Source organism: Olea europaea, chromosome 17 (assembly GCF_002742605.1).
Source record: "Olea europaea var. sylvestris chromosome 17, O_europaea_v1, whole genome shotgun sequence".
Taxonomy (NCBI): Eukaryota; Viridiplantae; Streptophyta; class Magnoliopsida; order Lamiales; family Oleaceae; genus Olea; species Olea europaea.
In genome coordinates, this window is record NC_036253.1 from 15233229 (window position 1) to 15252608 (window position 19380).

Genomic DNA, 19380 nt, shown 5'->3' on the forward strand with positions numbered 1-19380 from the left:
TACATTTCAGATAAAGAATCAGTATATAGTATTATATCAATAGAAGATTATAATAATAATTATAATTTAGAAGAACAATCAGATTATGAAAATTTTATACAAGAATTTTCTAATATAAAAAATTTATCAGATTCAGATGAAGAATTAGAATTTATGGATATAGAATTAGAATGTAAACATAAATGGATAAAAGAAACAGGTTCAGATAGTATACCATGTTTTTTATGTAAATGGTATCCTAGTAAAAAATTAAGAGTTAAATGTAAAAATTATTTTTTAGAAGCATGTAAAAAATGTTTAATACAAAAAGAATTAATAGAATTTGAAGAAGAAAATCAAAATGATTCAATTCAAATAGAATTATCAGAAATAAAAATATTAAGAAAAAGAATAGAAAACTTAGAAGATATGCAAAGATACATTTTACAGAAATTAGAACTTTTTGAAATAAGTAAAAAAGGAAAAAAACCCAGAAATTACTCCTGAACCAGAATTAGTTCAAGTTTTTTGTAATTCAGAAAAATTAAAAAGTATTAAAGTAAAATGTTATGTTAGAATAGAAAATTTTGAAATAATTTGTTTAGGTTTAATAGATTCAGGATGTAGTCATTGTGTAATTAATAAAAGAATCATATCAGAAAAATATATAATAAAGTCAAAAGAACCTATAGAAGCCCAACAAATGGATGAGAATTTTTATAGTTACCAAGATATCCTAAAACCAGCAAGAATTAGTTTTGAGACTAATTGTGGAAGAAGTACAGAATTTAGTTTACCTAAAGACTCAGTATGGGTAAGAGAATTATCTTTAAATACAGACTTAATTTTAGGATTAAGTTTCTTGTTAAAAGATAATGGTAGTATAATAATTAGCAAAGATTATATGCAATTACAAAAATTCACACTTTGTGCACCTACTTATACTAAGATTATTCCATCAGAGTATTCTGAGAAGCGTGGTGGGATATTAGACATATATATATATATATATATATATATATTCCAAAATCTGATTATTTAACCAAAAAAACAGAGAAGTGCTAGTGTGCTACTAAGCTTAAAAGAAAGTAAAGCTTACTTATTTACATATAAGTAAATTCACTTATACCATAAACATTTTTTACATTTACTTAAACATGCTCTAGGTTCTTACGTATGTAGCACGGGTGGTGCATTTTTTATGCCAAAATTGTCTTTTGATGCGGGGAACACTAGCACAACATAACTCAATTCGACCAGTCTTAATCAAAGATTTAACTTGGCAACATCTGGCAAATAACAACTTGACGGTTGAAAGAGCTAACATTACATGATGCAGATTCATACAAACATATAAGACTACATTAACTATGTTGCACTTGCATCTAATTGTTAGTAGTGTTTCAGCTGAAGGGTTGTCAAAATCAAGGTTCAACACTTACTAATAATTTACAAAGAAAATATGCAACAAAAAGCTTTTCGTCTATGTAAATTTTAGCCATGATATTTCTAAAAAATTATCTGAGAAATGCTGTGGCAAGTTGACAACTAGTGTAACATTCTGTTACAGCTATAATATAATTTGATCGGGAAACTTTGTTGATGTGTCCTTTACCAAGGATAAAATATATTATACCCCAGATCTAGTAAGATAGGAAAATAGTTAGCTAAGGTCCATCCGATGAGCAATGTGGCACTTTGACGCACACAATGTGTTGAGATATAAGGTTTCTCCACCAGAATGGACAAAGGTAGGTAAAGAAGTTGGTCTAAGATCATAAATTAGAGAAAAAAAATTGGATATAGTCACATTTACTAAATAATCCTTAACAGGAGTAGATTTGTGCTTAGGAAAGTTCCCGTAGCTTACATACAATGGGTATACAAGATAAGGCAAAATAATTGTTGAGTCGGAGTTTAAAAGATAGGGTCAGAGGAGTTAAATAGGTTAGAGAGATGATTAGACTTCTTTTGGGGGAAAAGCCCATTTGTATTACTAGACCCATGCTCAGATTAGATAATGCAACAGAGCAATGGTTTTGAAAGACAATGATGAGGTGACAATCCCTAGCTAAGATAATACCTCTATTTGAGGAGATTTGAGTGCTAATGCGTGGAATGGAAACTCAACAAGTGAAAAGAGTATACGAGATTTCGGCTTCAGAGATCAGAACGAAGAAGTATTACTATTTTATACTTCAAGATGGTTTCTGATTTCGAGTTAGCGAACACATGCTTCACAAACAATGACCTTTTCATAATATCTTTTAAACATGGCTAAAAATTCAGTCAAATATCTTTTAACCTTAGTTTATCCTTTAGTCGAAAGGCAGATAGATCATCATGCAAGGATTATTTGGTGCTGAGATCCTAACGACATAGCATAGGTACTGGTAATTAATTGACCCAACCAAGACACGTGATTTCTCTTTCGACTAGTGGGTCACTCATTAGACCCCAATTCTAAATAAAATTTTAATAAAAATTTATTTACATTTATAAATATAAGCATAAGTTAACAGGATAAAGCCCTTTTGATGAGGACATCCCAGTTTTAATTATTTTAGTTGGACTTAGGTTATTTTATTTTTATGGACTTATGTATTGGGCTTGGCCCTATCTTTTAGGTTTGCAGTATTTTCAGTATTTAAACCTATTTTACATTATTGTTGAGACGACGATGAATCAATTGAATAAAAGTTGGTTGTAGCCTCTGTGTTTTCTTTCCCCGGCTTCCCCTTCTTCTCCTCTCCCCTTTCTCTTTCTTATTTCTTGTTATTCATTCGACATCAAATTGGTGTCAGAGCTAAACCTGGATTTCTTCAAAGAATGGCTACAATCGTAAAGAGATTTTGTTTAGTTCCTCCACCACAACATCCAGTTTGCTACAGAACGCTACAACCGTAAAGAAATTTTGTTCAATTGCTCCACAACAACACCCAGTTACCTGCAATTGCAACACCACCCCCACAAGCCAAACCTCCAATCCAACAGTAACTACGAGCAATTTCACAAGAATCGACCCCTTCAATAAACCGCAACTTCAAAAACCACAGCCTGTGAACACGTTCAACCGAATTCTCAGCCGCCGCCGACCGTGACCCAAGCCTCCCATCCCACTAAAACCCAATTCAAACTGGCGCCACAGTACCTTCACTCACTGCAACTATCGACCTTCACCTACCCAAGCCACCACATTGTTAGACCAACGCAAAAGGCGACCCAGTGCCTTCTCCAAGTTACGCCGCTCGCAACACCCAAAAGCCCCACCCCTTGTCCTTCAATACCATCCGTAACCAGCGCCGCCACACCAACCGTTGGTCATTTCCTCACAAAGTCGATCGCCTGTGTCACCGCCAGAGTCATCTTCCTCATTCTCTGCATTTGGTTTGATAATTGGGCTTCAACTAGTTTATGTATACAGTGAAATTGATTGGTAATTTGGGCCATATGTTAATGTGTGGGTAGCATATGTTTTGGACCTCAATTTGTCCCTTATTTTGTTTACGTAAGAGTCAACAGTTGTTTTGATTTTTGATTTAACCAAAAAAAAGTCAAAAAAAAAAATTTCGAGAATTTTGAGAATTTCCTGACATTACTTTACAGGTATATTATTTCCTCAATGAACATGGAATTTTCTATCTTGGTATTTCGGCGCTTAACAGTTCAGAAAGTGGAGGCATTCGACGCTGGGACGACTCAAGCCAACTAAACTCAGGGAGCCTCTGCTCCTATCTATTTTTAGTGACACTCTTACTGTATTTTAGAATTGCATCAATTAATTCTTTGTGTTGCTAATATTTTGATAATTTAGCCTTAAATCTATTGGATTGAAATTCACGAGCCGACCCCACGGTTCACTCGTTTACCCCACGTGACTGGACCTATCATTTGTACCTTTGCTTTTTATTTTATTTTATTGGCATTAGTAGTATTAGCTTGCGATGGGACCATACGTAATCTCTAAAATTACATAAAATAATAATAATAACAATAGATAAATTTCAGTCACTATTATCCTTGTTGGCACTCGTTGGTTGTTGATCTCAGTAGTGCACTTCACTTAGCTTGTGTTACTGTGTATGCAATTGCGTAGTGGTCGAGTTACTGTGTCAAGTGCTAGTACCTTTACCATGGACCCTTCCCACATTGAAGCTATCACCCGACAGTTAGCACTATTACAAAACCAATTAACGGCTATCCAAACTAAGTTAGCCGCTACTCGTGAGGAGAATAGAGCCCTAACCGCTAGGGTAAACACTCTTGACCCAACCCAATACTCAACTGAAGCTGAAAATTCTGACGCTTCCATTAATAGACCTCATCATCGTCCACGAGGTGGTCGACATCATGCTAGACATGATCGTAGGGAAGGAAATCAAGCTCGTGGATGCGAGCGGGAATATCACCGTCATGGTACACTATCTCTCGTGCCTCTTTCGAAATATTAAGTTAGATGCCCCTACATTTGATGGTTGTCTAGATCCTAGTGTATTCAATCAATGGGTTAGAGATATGGATCGCTTCTTTGCCTGGTATGTGGTCCCCGAAGATCGGAGGGTACAATTTGCCAGTTTAAAATTAACTGGCACAGCTCAACTGTTTTGGGAAAGTGTTGAGGACCTCCTAGAGAGGCGTCATGCTCCCCCTGTTGGAACTGGGATGAAATGAAGCGCCGCCTTGAAGAAAAATACTTACTTCAATCTTACAGGGGCAACTTGCTGGATCGATGGAACGCACTTGCGCAAGGCAGTCGACCTGTGACCGAATATGTTGCTCAGTTTGACGAGTTTCGAATGAGATGTCAGGTCGTTGAGGATGAAGTCATGATCTTGAGTAGGTTTAGGCAAGGCCTACGGGATAATCTTAGACGTGAGCTCGTTCTTAGAGGTCTCACCACTCTTGACCACGCCTACTCTTTCGTTCGGGATTACGAGTTAGTGACTAGGACACCGTACAGAAGTCATAGTAACTCCCGCACTGCAACCTCTTCTGCATCCACTCCATCCCCTAAGTCTATTCTAGGACCTCCTCCTTCTAATACTACCCCTACATCGAATAGTAAAAGTAGAGGTTTTGAGATTTCAAGAACATCCTCCCGTTTGCAATGCTTCAACTGTAAGGGTTTTGGTCACATTGCTTCTAAGTGTCCTAGCCGAGCCCTAGTTTTGGAAGAGCGTGAAGGTATAGTTGACGAGCCACTAGAGGATTAGGTTTATGAGCCTAAATTAGAAGAGTTTGATGACTTGGAGGATAGTGAAGATACCTTCTTCGGTTGTATTCAGGCTAGTCCCCTTATCTCCCATACGCTTAGAGTCGATGTCGTCCGTTGTACTCTTACCCAGCCTAGGGATGCCGATGATTGGCGCCGTCATGCCATCTTTCAGACTTACATCAAGATTAATAATAAAGGTTGTAAAGTTATCGTGGATAGTGGTAGCTGCATTAATGCGGTTTCGATGACTACTGTATCCCATCTAGGGTTGAAGCCTGTTCCTCACCCTCAGCCATTCAGCGTCTCTTGGGTTGATACCTCCTCCATAGCTGTCAAGGAGCGTTGTTTAGTCCCTATCCAGTTTCTCAAGTATAAGAACCATATATGGTGTGACGTCATTTCAATGGACGTCGGGCACATCATCTTGGGACGACCTTGGTTATTTGACTTAGATGTAACCATCTATGGTCGATCCAATTCCTGCTCCTTCGTATTTAATGGAAAGAAGATTCACTTTAACCCACTGCTCCCAAAGCCTGTTGGCCCACTGGAAACGAAGAAAAGTGTGGAACGAAAGGGATTGCACATCATTAGTCCTACGGAGTTTGAGCGTACACTTGTTGGTGACTCAGTTGTGTTTGCTTTGGTGGTCCTGAGGGTCCCATCCCACTCCACAATAGAGAGCCCTGTTGAAATCCTATCAGTCCTCCAAGAGTTTCGAGATGTCTTTCCGGAAGACCTCCCTGACCATCTACCTCCACTAAGGGATATTCAACATGCCATAAATTTCGTCCCAGGGGCATCCCTCCCAAATTTGCCTCATTATAGGATGAATCCTACCGAGCACGCTGAACTTCAAAGGCAAGTGGATGACCTCCTTCACAAAGGATTCATTCGTGAGAGTTTAAGCCCGTGTGCTGTTCCCGTCCTATTGATGCCCAAAAAGGATGGTTCTTGGAGGATGTGTGTGGATAGTCGCGCGATCAATAGGATCACAGTGAAGTATCGTTTTCTCATTCCTAGAGTTGACGACATGTTAGATATGATGGTTGGTGCCACGATCTTTTCGAAGATTGATCTGAAGAGTGGGTACCATCAGATTCGAATTCGCCCGGTGATGGGTGGAAGACCGCGTTTAAGACGAAAGATGGTCTTTATGAATGGCAGGTCATGCCTTTTGGGCTGAGTAATGCGCCAAGTACCTTTATGCGAGTAATGACACAAACTCTCCGACCTTTCATGGGAAAGTTTCTTGTTGTCTACTTTGATGATATCCTCATCTATAGTAAGACTAAGAAGCAACACCTTGACCACTTCACACAAGTTTGCTCTACCCTTCGTGCAACTAATCTATGTGGTAACGTCAAGAAATGCTTTTTTCTTCACCGACACAGTCGTTTTTCTGGGGTTCATTATCTCTTCGACAGGGGTATTTGCTGACCCTGCTAAGGTTCAGGCGATTATTGACTGGCTTGAGCCTAAAGCTATTCATGACGTCAGGAGCTTTTACGGCTTAGCTACATTTTACCGTCGCTTTATTAAGGGGTTTAGCACTATTATGACACCTATTACGGAGTGCTTGAAGAAAGGGGAGTTTCATTGGACACAAGAGGCGGCTAAGGCCTTTAAGTTAGTCAAAAAGCGAATGACGGAGGCCCCCTGTCATGTGTCTTCTCGATTTTTTCAAAGCCTTTGAAGTTGAATGTGACGCCTCCGGGGTAGGTATAGGCGGAGTCTTGAGTCAGGATCGTCACCCGGTTGCCTACTTCAGTGAGAAGTTAAATGAAGCCAAGCAGCGGTACTCAACTTATGAGAAGGAACTGTATGCGGTGGTCCAGGTTTTGCACTATTGGCGCCACTATTTGTTACCCCAGGAATTTGTCCTTTATTCGGATCACGAGGCCCTCCGTTACCTCAACTCCCAGAAAAGATTAAGTTCTAGGCATGGTCGTTGGGTCGAATATTTGCAAGCCTATTCATTTGTTTTAAAACACAAGAAGGGCGTACAGAACCAAGCAGCTGATGCGTTAAGTCGTCGTCTCTCCCTTTTGTCGATCATGAGTGTCAAGGTCATTGGTTTTGAAAGACTTAAGGAGGATTACGAGGTATGTCCCGATTTTAAAGATATCTTTCTTGATTTACAAAGGGGACAATCAGGCGCCACAGATGGCTTCCGACTTTAGGAGAGTTATCTCTTTAGAGCCAATAGATTGTGCATCCCTCGAACTTCAGTGCGAGATTTCATCGTGTGGGAAATTCATGCGGGAGGGTTAGCCGGTCATTTTGGACGTGATAAGACCATAGAGGAAGTTGAACGTTAATTCTATTGGCTTAGCTTGAAGAAATACGTGGTTAAGATTGTTAGTACTTGTAACACTTGTCAATTGAGTAAGCAAAAGAAGCAGAACACAGGTCTATACACTCCTCTCCCTGTCCCTAATTGTCCTTGGCAAGATGTTAGTATGAATTTTGTGTTAGGACTTCCACGCACCCCAAAGAAGCATGATTCTATTTTTGTGGTTGTCGATCGCTTCTCAAAGATGGCTCATTTTATCCCCTGTAGCAAGACGTCGAATGTGTCCAAGGTTGCCCTGTTATTCTTTAATGAAATTGTCAAATTGTATGGGCTCCCCAAGACCATCCTGTCTGATAGGGACGTTCGTTTCACTAGCCATTTTTGGAGAACTTTGTGGCATAAGATGGGTACCAAATTGAAATTTTCTACGGCCTAACACCCTCAGACTGACGATCAAACTGAAGTAGTTAATTGAAGTCTTGATAACCTATTACGTTGTTTGGTCTGAGAAAACCTTCGAAATTGGGATTTGATCCTTCCTGTAGCTCAAATTGCGTATAATAGCTCCATAAATTGTTCATTAGGTATGAGTCCATTTGAAGCCGTTCATGGGTACAAGCCTAGGAAACCGTTAGATCTCATCCCTATGTCCCCACAGGCTAGAGTGTCAGTATCAGCCGAAACATTTGCACAACATCTTCGTGACTTGCATATTGAGATCAATAAACAACTTGAAGCTAGTAATGCAAAATATAAATTCCAAGCTGATTTACACAAACGACATATTGAGTTTAACATTGGGGATTACGTTATGGTTCGCATTAGGCCAGAGCGGCGTCTACATGGACCCGCCTCTAAATTACAAGCTCGTAGTGCCGGTCCTTTTAAAATTTTAAAGCACATTGGTCCAAATGCATATATTGTTGACATTCCACCACACCTTGGTTACCCCTCTACTTTTAATGTTGAGGACCTTGTAACTTATAAAGACAATTTCATTCCCTCAGATGATCCTCTGTCATCTCCTTTTGTGGATCTTGATCCTGATTCTTTGACCCCTTCTAACCCACTACCACCTCTCACAGCACACACAGAAAAAATTGAAACTATTTTAGATGAAAAAACTGTGTTCACTAATGATGGAGAGGTTCAGCGCTTCCTTGTTCGTTGGGTTGGTCGACCAGATTGTGACTGTGCATGGATCTCCAGGGAGACACTACAGCAATTGGATCCAAATTTATCAGAGTTTTATCGGAGTCAGCAGGATCTTCATTGGCCCAGATCGCCTCCCGTCCACCTGAGGGGAGTTGGTGAGGAGACCAGGTTCAGACCGCCACTGACGCATTTCTACAGACGCCGAAAGAAGCTTGCCCAGCCACTCAGCCTATGGTTGGGAGATTGACGGATGCCTATGGTGATATTTCGACAGAGTTGAGTCTTCTCTCCCACCCCGGGAGAATTGATGAGGACATCCTAGTTTTAATTATTTTAGTTGGACTTTTATTTCTTAGTTGGACTTGGGTTATTTTATTTTTACGGACTTATCTATTGGGCTTGGCCCTATCTTTTAGGTTTGCAATATTTTTCAGTATTTAAACCTATTTTACATTATTGTTGAGACGATGATGAATTAATTGAATAAAAGTTGGCCGCAGCCTCTGTGTTTTCTTCCCCCGATTTCCCCTTCTCCTCCTCTCCTCTCCTTCTTATTTCTTGTTATTCATCCTACATCACCATTGTACACGGGCGTTTACACGCCCGTGTACACAGGCCCACCTCGCCCCCTCACATGGGGCGAGGTCCCACATCGGGGCCCACGTTTGGGCCCCGCCCCCGATGTGAGGGGGCGGGTGGGACCGTGTACATGGGCACGGTCCAAGTTAACAATGCATTGCATAACAAAACAGCATGCCCATCTGCATAAAATTGATTTCCTGCTCACACTCATTGCACCTATTATATGGTATATTATTATGTAGAGCTCATGAAAGGTTATTACTTAAAACACTTGCTGGCATCTGCTAAGAGATCAAGAAAGATTATTACTTAGAATACTCATCCATCAGCAATCACAGGTCATGAACCCAAAATCAAAGATAAATATTCCAAGTGAAAAAGTTCTGATACATCTCGAAAAACCGAAACCAAGACTAGGAATTCTCCCTAAGGCCAAATAAATCATTGTATGCAAGAAACCCAAACTGATAAAAGCGGGCAAACAGCCACCCAAAACATGCATGTAGGTGGATTCATAAACAAGCATAGACAAAAAGATCAATGAGGGTGGAAGTAAAATAATACGAAAATGTACGGATACCATACTCACCTTCAAAACGAGTTCTTCGAAACATTGTTCCACATTGACCCGAGTTTTGGCACTGCATTCAATGAAGAGGCACCCATACTCCCTTGCAAAGTCAATTCCCTCTTTTTTGCTAACAGTCCGTTCACTATCCTGTAAAAGTATTCTAGATGTGATTGTAATTTGGGACATTTGATACAGAACTTTAATGCATAATTCAAATACAAAAGAAAGAACATCGTAGTAAGGGCAAATAAAGGAAACATAACATGGGATCATATTATCTTGATGAAAAATGAATAACTAGTTAACACCACTAAAAGATACCTTATCAACTTTGTTGCCAACGAGCATCTTGATACAATCTTGATTTGTTGAGTAGAGGTCAATTTCTTTAGCCCATATATCAGACAGATTAATGAATGTTTCTCGCCTCGTCACATCATAAACTGTTTCACAATAAAATGTTAGGTATGCAAATGTACAAAAGCTTTTGATGGATATGAGAAGAGAACAAAACCAGAAGTAAGAGAATCAAACTATGCCCCCGTTTGGGCTCCAGTTTAATCAAAATGCATTTTTCTCTCTCCTCTTTTCAACCACACATTCTCCAATAAAATAATATTACAATAAATTCACAACTTTTCCTTCTTTTTTTATGACACATTATTCAAAAAATCACTATTGCAAAATATATTTTCCTCCAAAATTCGATTTTAATGGAGCCCAAACAAGGGCTATATCGATTGAAAACGGAAATCAGGAAAAATAAATTGCATGATACCTTGTAAATGTGCAAGTCTGTAGTATAAAGTGAAATGAATGCTGCATAATGCAACGTCCACAAATTGCAAAATAAATCAAGCAACGGAGAGGCATCAAACTGGACATGCTGGCAGAAAAATAAAGGACATATACGAGAAGACAAAAAACTGGCAAGTGATTCTAGAGAAACCAGTTAAAAGTGAAAATTGGATTGAATAGATTTAATATGATCTTGAAGTGTGTGAATGTCTATCATTAATGTCCTAAAATGCAAGACTATGCCATGCAACCAAAAGACAGACAACTAGATATTTATCTAAATGGCATAAGCTGGAAGCTTGGTTGGGGGAGGGGGTATGGGACCCAAAAAGAAAATGAACATCTATGTAAGCATCATGAGGAAAGACTGCCAACTGGTGGTGACTATAGACGAACAAAGACATAAATGCTACTATAATAAGTCTGCTCAATCACTTAAATAAGCCATTTCATGTTCCCACCCAAATTTCTGGTATTTGCATGGCCATAACACTACCTTCAAGAATGAACTTCAGTCATGACCGACTGACTAGAGCCAATATATTACTTTAGCCAAAATTACTTTAATTAACCGGGATTCTCCAATTGTAATATCATAAGAGATGCTACTTTTATTCAGCAGACTGGAGTGTTCGAATTGGCTTTCTATTTTACATGATGCAGCTTTTGAAAGGAAATTCTATCAGAAATAATTTAGGTTACACACAAAAAAATATGAAAAAAAAAAAAAAAAGGAGTTTAGAGAAGGAAATATCAAGTGGAAAGAACATACCCATAATGATTCCTTGAGCTCCTCTGTAATATGAACTGGTCAAAGTCCTGAATCTTTCCTGTCCAGCTGCAAAATCAGAAATTAGATTTAGTAAATCATCTAAGATATGCAGTCCATCAAGCAAAAGAATTAAATTCCTAGGGTTATTGTATACATCATTCATACGAAACTGGACAGACATGGAAAAACGGAAATTTTCTATAAGAGCATAGGTGTGATGAACACCTCTAAGCCTGTACTAAACAAGAAAGCAATACAATTATACAAGTTAACAGATTCCATTATAGTCAGATTCAGAGAAAAAAGGAACTATAAGGGCCAGAGAAAGCACAGCAATTGCTGCTCCTTCAACATTGGTATAAACTATCATCTTCGCATCAATGTGCAAAGAGAAAAAGATAGCAGAATGTGATTCGGAAGAAAAAATTTGCAGGAAAACAAAATCTAAGAAGATAAAAGAATATATATACACAGTAGATAACTTAATCAGATATACACTTGTACATTAATTTTATTTTTTTTCCAAATACATTATAAGACATTTTTACCTGTATCCCAAATTGCGAGTTTCAATTTTTTCCCTCCAACAGTAACATGCTTTACTTTGAAATCTACACCTGTTGATAGTGATCAAAGAAAATTATGAAGTCCAACATTTGACTTTAAGACTAATTAAATTGATAATACTGTCTACAAGAACAGCATTACAACAATAAGTTGCACACAATTGTTCTATTATTATCTGCGCCCTTATAGAATGAATAACTGTACAAAGATTTAGGTCATAAGAGTCGACAGAGTTTGTGTTGATAACCAACTTACTGCAACCCTCCTCGTTTATCTAAATTTGAACATTTGTCCAACTCCAATAAAGATTCAAGTAGGAGTAGAATTACAAGCAAAAATAAAGCTATCCTACTTATGTAACGCCATAGGAAGGCTGGCCTATCCCCTTCCAGTTGTATTCGGGTTTATGTTAATAGACAAGATGGGTGATCAATGCCCCCCCCCCCACCCCCCCCCCCCCCAAAAAAAAAACCACCTACACACTAATGGATTTTTTTCTAAGGAAAAAATTTATTTGAACATTTGAATTCTCAAATAAAAGGCCAACCAACAATACAGCTAATGCACAAACCCTGGTGCCAACCTGAGAGTGTCACCAATAAGTAAATTGAGTAATGTTATTTATAGTGAAGACTGCCGATAGTTGAATGGCATTATTCAAGTAAATTACATCCCACAGTACTTCAGATGAATTGATTGGGCATAATACTTTCCCAAAACATTAAGAAGTCTTCTCTCAGATCAGCCAGACCCCCAAAATTGGCAATTAGCAATTTTAATTAAACTAGCCATTTAGGTTGAAAATTTACGAAACCAAGGAAAACCCACACACTCCCACATATATGTATAGCGCTATTTCTCAAGCTTCCATCATGATCATACTCGGAAAAAATTTCACAGCATTCATCAACATATTCAATATTCCACATTGATTCTCAATGAATTAAATCACATAAATAAACAAGCATACCTTCTTTTCCCATCCGATAATATGCAATCGTATACAAAATTAAGGGAGAGAACAATAGATTTACCAATGGTTGGAGAGAGATCCTCGAAAGTATCAGAAGTGAAACTGAGCAAAAGGCTACTTTTCCCAACTCCAGAATCTCCTATCCACAACAGCTTAAACAAATAATCGAATTCCGGAGGCGATGATAATGACGATGACGACGATTCCATAATTTTCTCAAATTTTAAATCCCTGTAACCAGAATTTCCAATCAATTAATAAATAATACAAAAAACCATAACAAAAACTGAAATAAAAATGAAAAATCGACAGAGAAAGAGAAAGAGGACCCACTATTGAATTTGGTGAATGGTTAAGAACAAGGTAAAGCAGATCTATATTCAACACTTTCAGATGTAAATAAATATATTAAAATAACGTGTAGAAAATTTTATTACGGTTTATAAATATAAATTGATCACTTTATTGAACGTACAGATGAGGAGTATGAAGAAAGGAAACAGAATTGCTTCTTCACGGTGGCAATGGCAGATATAAATATACGGAGACAGCCCTTACCTATTTTATAATATCAAAAATACCCCTTCACGTTTTAAAATTATTATTAATTTCTCCGACTTTTATATTTCACTGTAACATACATCCTTGCACATTTTTGAGAATGCTATTTAATTTTTTCTACAATTAACCATAATTATGTCTTTTCCCTTTATTAATTAATTAATACTTAATCATTTTACGCATTCACAATTCTAAACAAGCATGCTTGTGAAAATTTATATCTAAAATTTGATAATAAATAATTTAAAGTTTTAATTTTAGTATATGTATTACATATACATAACTTAAATATTAATAAATGCAAACTAATCAATAAATTTTATGTTTATAAATTTATAAACTAAAATAAATGTCTTTTCACAATTCAAGTAAAATTTAACTTAAAAATATCATACATTAATTTATGAAAACATTATATACCTTTAAAGTTTATTATTAAATTAAAATCATGTTACATAATAGATTACTATACTAATGTAATGTATTAATCCTTGCATTATTTCAAAACAAAATAAATAAATTTGCCTGGCTTACTTAACTTATTTGACTCAAGGGAAAACATTCTTTAGGAAATGAATTTTGTATATAAAAAATAAATATATATTTTTTATAGTTTACTTTGAACAATCTAAATTTCAACTAATCATGTATATTTCTTTTCAAGAATATTTTAGATATATTAATCTCGACTTAAATGATATATTGCTCAAAAGTGATCGGGGATGTATGTGATGTGATACTCAGTTTTAGAAAGAAGGGAGTTTGATGATATTTTTTTTGATCGGTAAGTTTGATGATATTTTTAAAATATGAGAGGGTGTCTATGGTGAGGAGTGAATGGTTCCCAACTTATATATGCGTCCTTTCTTAGTCACTGAATTTATTTCAATGTGAGATTCTCTCTCGCTCTTTTTCTTTTTAATTTTACTTATATAATGAAATATAGTAATGGGTATGGAGTCAATGTGAGTTTTTCCAATAGTAACTCATATCAGATGAGATTAACATAATCGAGAAAAATAAGAAAACGCAACAAGAAACTATAGTCCTGATTGTATAGTGCATTACCTTCTGGTTTAGCACTTTTTGCATGTCTAAACTTGCTGCAAAATATAACCAACATTCTTTCTAGCTAAGGAAGGTTGACGTGCTTCCCCTCTGCAGAAATAATGGTCTTTCGATAGGCCAAAACTCCATAATAAAAAACCATGACTAGTATTCAAGCTAACTATTGGCTAGGACTTTGAGCAAATCGCTTGATTCTTATTTTGCAGGATATTTTCTTGCCATTGAAAGTACATCTTATTAGAATTTTTATGGAACTCTAAATCTCATAACTTGAAAGCTCAATTACTTTAATGTCAAGATCTTCTATGTCAATCACTAAGAGAATTATTGAATATGGAACATACCCTAATTCATTGAGATTCTTTAATACTGGATCTTGATTGAAGATCTTGAATTGTGAATATTGACTCTATTTTATTCTTGAGTGTTTTATCTTGATTTTGGCTTCTTGCTTCATAATCTTAATTCCTGATTTTGGATTGCCTGCTCTTGATTGTGGATTTTTGTGAATCTTCCTCTTTAGTATACTTTCTCTCATATTCTTGTATTGATGAGATGATATAAAGAATGAAAAGTTACATATGAATTGAGGACTATAACCATATATATAGTTTTCATATGTATTTTGTCCATCATAAAATACAATTCTAAAAGAATTTGGTTTCTACACATATTTAGATACCAAAAGCCCAATTGTTTAATTCTTTATGAGAAAATTACCTAGATCCCTTCTTTTCAACATTACATTTCTAAAATAAGTAGGTGAAAGATTAAATTTCAATAGTCAGGTGATAAATAATAATTTTAAAATTAATTAATTACACCCAGCCACTCTACCACCCCTGAACACTTCTTTTACCTCATATCCCAATTCATTTTCTAACCTACACACACATACTCTCTCTCTCTCTCTCTCTCTCTCTCTCTCTCTCTCTCTCTCTCTCTCTTCCCCAAAAATTGATCAGCACTCTCTTACCCAAAAATCTCATCGGTGGCTTATTCTCCAACCCCGCCCTTTAGATTCCAGCCACCTACCACTTCTCTCATCGGAGTTTCGCACAAATCTCTTCTTTGAAAGTTGATGAGCTTAGATCTTGGGGAAGTGCCAATGTAGTACATGGGTTACCTAAAGCAGAATCAGTCTGTGAGGAGAAGAAAATCGAACGTGAACGTGGGGACCATATGGTGAAGAACAATCAAATCTATGACTTCTCTCTCATAATCTTCCTCATCTATTCAAGAAATAACTGAAGAAAAATCTTGAAAATCGTTATTGAGAAATATTCAGTAATCAATTGGTTGGCGTTTTTTGAAGGTGTTTGTGGAAGTTATGATAGTGATGATTGTTGTTGTGGATTTGAGTTAAAGATATTAGTAGTGGTGGTGGTTATTATTTTTTCAAACAAATTTGCTGTGGTGGTTGGAGATCTGATTTTTTTTTGTTCGAGATTTGGTTGTGACTATTTGTGACCTATTTTGTGTTGATTGTGACCAGTTGTGACTTGAGATGATCTGGTCACAGACAGTCACATTAAATACAAACTTGGTCACAGACCCTATATCAATTTAACTCAAATCTTGTATCAATACACTCTATTTCTTCCCCTAAAAATTAGTTCGGCACTCTTACCCAAAAATCAGATCTACGACTTCTTCCCCACTCATCCTCTAGATTCCAATCACCTACCACTTCTCTCACCAGAGTTTCACAAAAGATAAGTGCAGTGGTGCTAGTTGGTGTTTTTTAAAGGATTGGTGGAAGTTATGGTAGTGATGATTGTTGTTGATTTGAGGTGATGTAGTATTTATTATCATCAATTTGGGTTAAAGATGTTAGTAGTGGTGGTGGTGGTTATTATTTTTCGAACAGATCTGCTGTGGTGGTTGGAGATCTGATTTTTTCTGTTCGAGATTTGATTGTGACCAATTTTTTATTGATTGTGATCAGTTGTGACTTCAGATTGATCTGGTCACAAACAGTCACACTGAATACAAATTTGATCACAATTAGTCACATCAAAGGCAAAGTTGGTCAGGATGATTCTCGGATAACATAAGTCATTGAATTGGTCACATATAACACATGTATGATCACGGATAACACGGTTGCAAATCTGATAACTACAATGCACCACTATGATCATCACAATTTTTGGAGATTTTTCTATTACCGGAGCCAAAACAATCGGTGGAATAGTCGTCGGATCAGTTTGCCTGAGTAGTCACCGGAATGTTCAGCAGTTTGACGGAACGGTTGCCGGACCAATTGTCAGAGCTGCTGCCGCCTGAGCAGTCGCAGAGTGAATGCCAAAGCCGATGACTATCTCTGGTGGAGAGGTGGAGGGAAGGTGGTGTAGTGAAGTGATAAGATGGGGTGAGTGAGGTGGCATGGAGTAAAAATAATTAATGTATATTATATTATAGTTTAATATTTAATAAATATATTTACCACCTGATTTTTGAAATATTTCAATGAGTTTGTTATTTATGAAATGTGTTTTTATAATGTTGTAGTTATGTAGTCTTCTCATTCTTTATTATATTGTTTTAGTTTTGGGCTTAGCTTTAAGATAAATCTTTATACACAACTAATTATATATGTAGGTCCACATAACAAATTAATAATTTCTCAACACATCTTTGGGTACTCATATACATAGATTAGTTAGGAATGTTGGACGCTTGTGGAATGAGAATGAATTACAACTATTTTCTAGTGCAGGAAAATAGAATAAACTGATAGTCGTTCCCAAACCTAAAAGAAGGGACGTGGTGGTGTCCCCGTATGATCTATTGCTAGAGTTGTTGAGCGTCGAATCATCCATCCTTATTTAGGGATAGGTGAGGTTGCTTGGGGTTGTTAAGTCCATTTTATGATGAGGAGGAATGCACCACCTTTATTACACTTTATCCTTTGTTGTTCGGCATGATTGCTTGAGGTCCTGAATATAGAAGAAAGAAGCGTTTAACATTTAATGACTCATCTTCGTTCTATCCATTTTGAGAGGTTGGAAATATGTTGACGGATCTTCGACCTCAATAATAGGGGACCTTGAGCAAAGTTTCTAAAAATGAAAAACATTGCTTTTAAGCTGCCATTATCACTACCCTGGCAATTCACTCATAAGGTCCAGTCACTCTACTCTAACTGAGGCTTTCTTTATTTTCGTTAAGCTAGGCAACTTGTAACATTCCTTAGAGGATCAATCATCTTGATTCAATTCCAATCATGGGATCCGTTTCTATCATATAGTCAGTTTGGCCTAGGAGTCGAAGTCCTATGTAAAAGGAACAGAATCGCATGTTGATCCAATGTGGATTGAGTCAACTCCTAGATCGAGGTCTGCTTGAAGTCTAGTAACGGTCTTAAAGGATTGACTCTACCATCATCACTTCCCTCAAAAAAAGGTTTTCTAGAAGCTCTGAAAGATTTGATTTATGACAACAATCCAAAGGAGGTTGCAAATGTTGTTGCTGCACTTATAGAGATTCAAGAGCATATAAAGGTTACATAAGGTTTAAAATGTAATATAAGTGGTATGTTGTGTAGAAAATTGGAATTGGATTAATCCAATGCCAATTTGTTAGATGAAATACGAGATTAAAGGTACAATATGAAATAAAGATCACAAAAATATAAGAACAATTTAATTTACAGAAAATGAAGATTTTATTATATTATACAAAAAGAATACAAAGATTTTTGTGTTTAAAATGTTTCTAATTTTCTAAATTATAATGTCTTTACAAAGTTGTAAATCCACCTTAACATTATTCAAATTCCTAATTGACTATATATTCAGTAGAATTTCCTCTTTCAATTCTTTTTTACTTCTGATTCTCCTTCTTTTTAGGCAGCGTCTTTCTCTTCAAAGGACTTTCTTTCTTCTTGGGCTACCTCTTTCTTTCTCTCTTTTTCTTCGAGAGATTCAACATACAATTCCACCATTTTCTCCTCCTTTAAAACCTACATTTATATATGCTTATTATGCATACAAAACTCAAATATACATTGTTTATAATTTAAATTATTTCAATAAATTTGCAGTCTACTTCAGCTCTTTTTTTACGATTATCTTTTGTCCATCACTTAGCATTAGGGATGGCATGGGTTGTGTTTGAGCCCAACCTAACCACCAAACCATCATGTTTTTGGAGAATTGTGATTGAAAATAAGCGTGGAAAAAAATAATTTTAAAAAAGGGGCCGCTTTCATCCACAATTTTTATAATTCTATCCCCTTCTAAATCTATCTCTATTAAAATTGGGCTATGCTAGAGGTACATGGTGGGCCCCACCCCATGTGAGGGGTGCGGACACACCTATGTACAAATTATTTACAAGTAGACTTTTCCATTAAAATTTTAGAATATTTAAAAAATATATATTTATTTACATTATATTTCAACATTGTCCTTATCAAATTCATTCATTTAAATACTATATATATATATATATATATATATATATATATACCCTTAGAAATTATTGCTGTCCTTGATGGATTAATAGCAAATGAAATTTTATTTATTTATTTTTTTAGGACCCAAATCCTCATATTCATGCTTTGGTAGTGAGGACCATGGGATGTACTCTTGTAAATAAAATTACATAATATTTATGTGATTACTTGCACAGTCTCAAGGTATATTAACCTTAGTTTCATCCATTGCGGATTTCAAATATAAATTGCTCATGGTTGACAACTGGACTTATCTCAACTATTGAAATATTTCGCTATTTGCCAGTACATGGTGAATTATTGACTAAGTAATACCATTTTCTTTTATCTGTTCATTAGGAGGATGACGAGCCGTATGTTCAAAGCACGGCAGCTATTTGT

At 36.4% G+C, this 19380-nt stretch overlaps 1 protein-coding gene across 1 annotated transcript in view; it reads right to left on the bottom strand.

Annotated features, from left to right (window-relative positions):
* LOC111365290 (ras-related protein RABC1-like) overlaps positions 1-13408 on the bottom strand; it is a 22194-nt gene extending 8786 nt beyond the window's left edge. Inside the window, exons 1-6 of the mRNA XM_022985735.1 lie at positions 13242-13408; positions 12970-13139; positions 11917-11985; positions 11369-11434; positions 10120-10241; positions 9817-9945 (exon numbers count right to left, since the gene is read on the bottom strand). Of these exons, the coding sequence (XP_022841503.1) occupies positions 9817-9945; positions 10120-10241; positions 11369-11434; positions 11917-11985; positions 12970-13117 (534 nt within the window). The 5' untranslated portion in view covers positions 13118-13139; positions 13242-13408. The remainder of the gene's footprint in view (positions 1-9816; positions 9946-10119; positions 10242-11368; positions 11435-11916; positions 11986-12969; positions 13140-13241) is intronic.
* Between the last annotated feature and the right edge of the window lie 5972 nt (positions 13409-19380).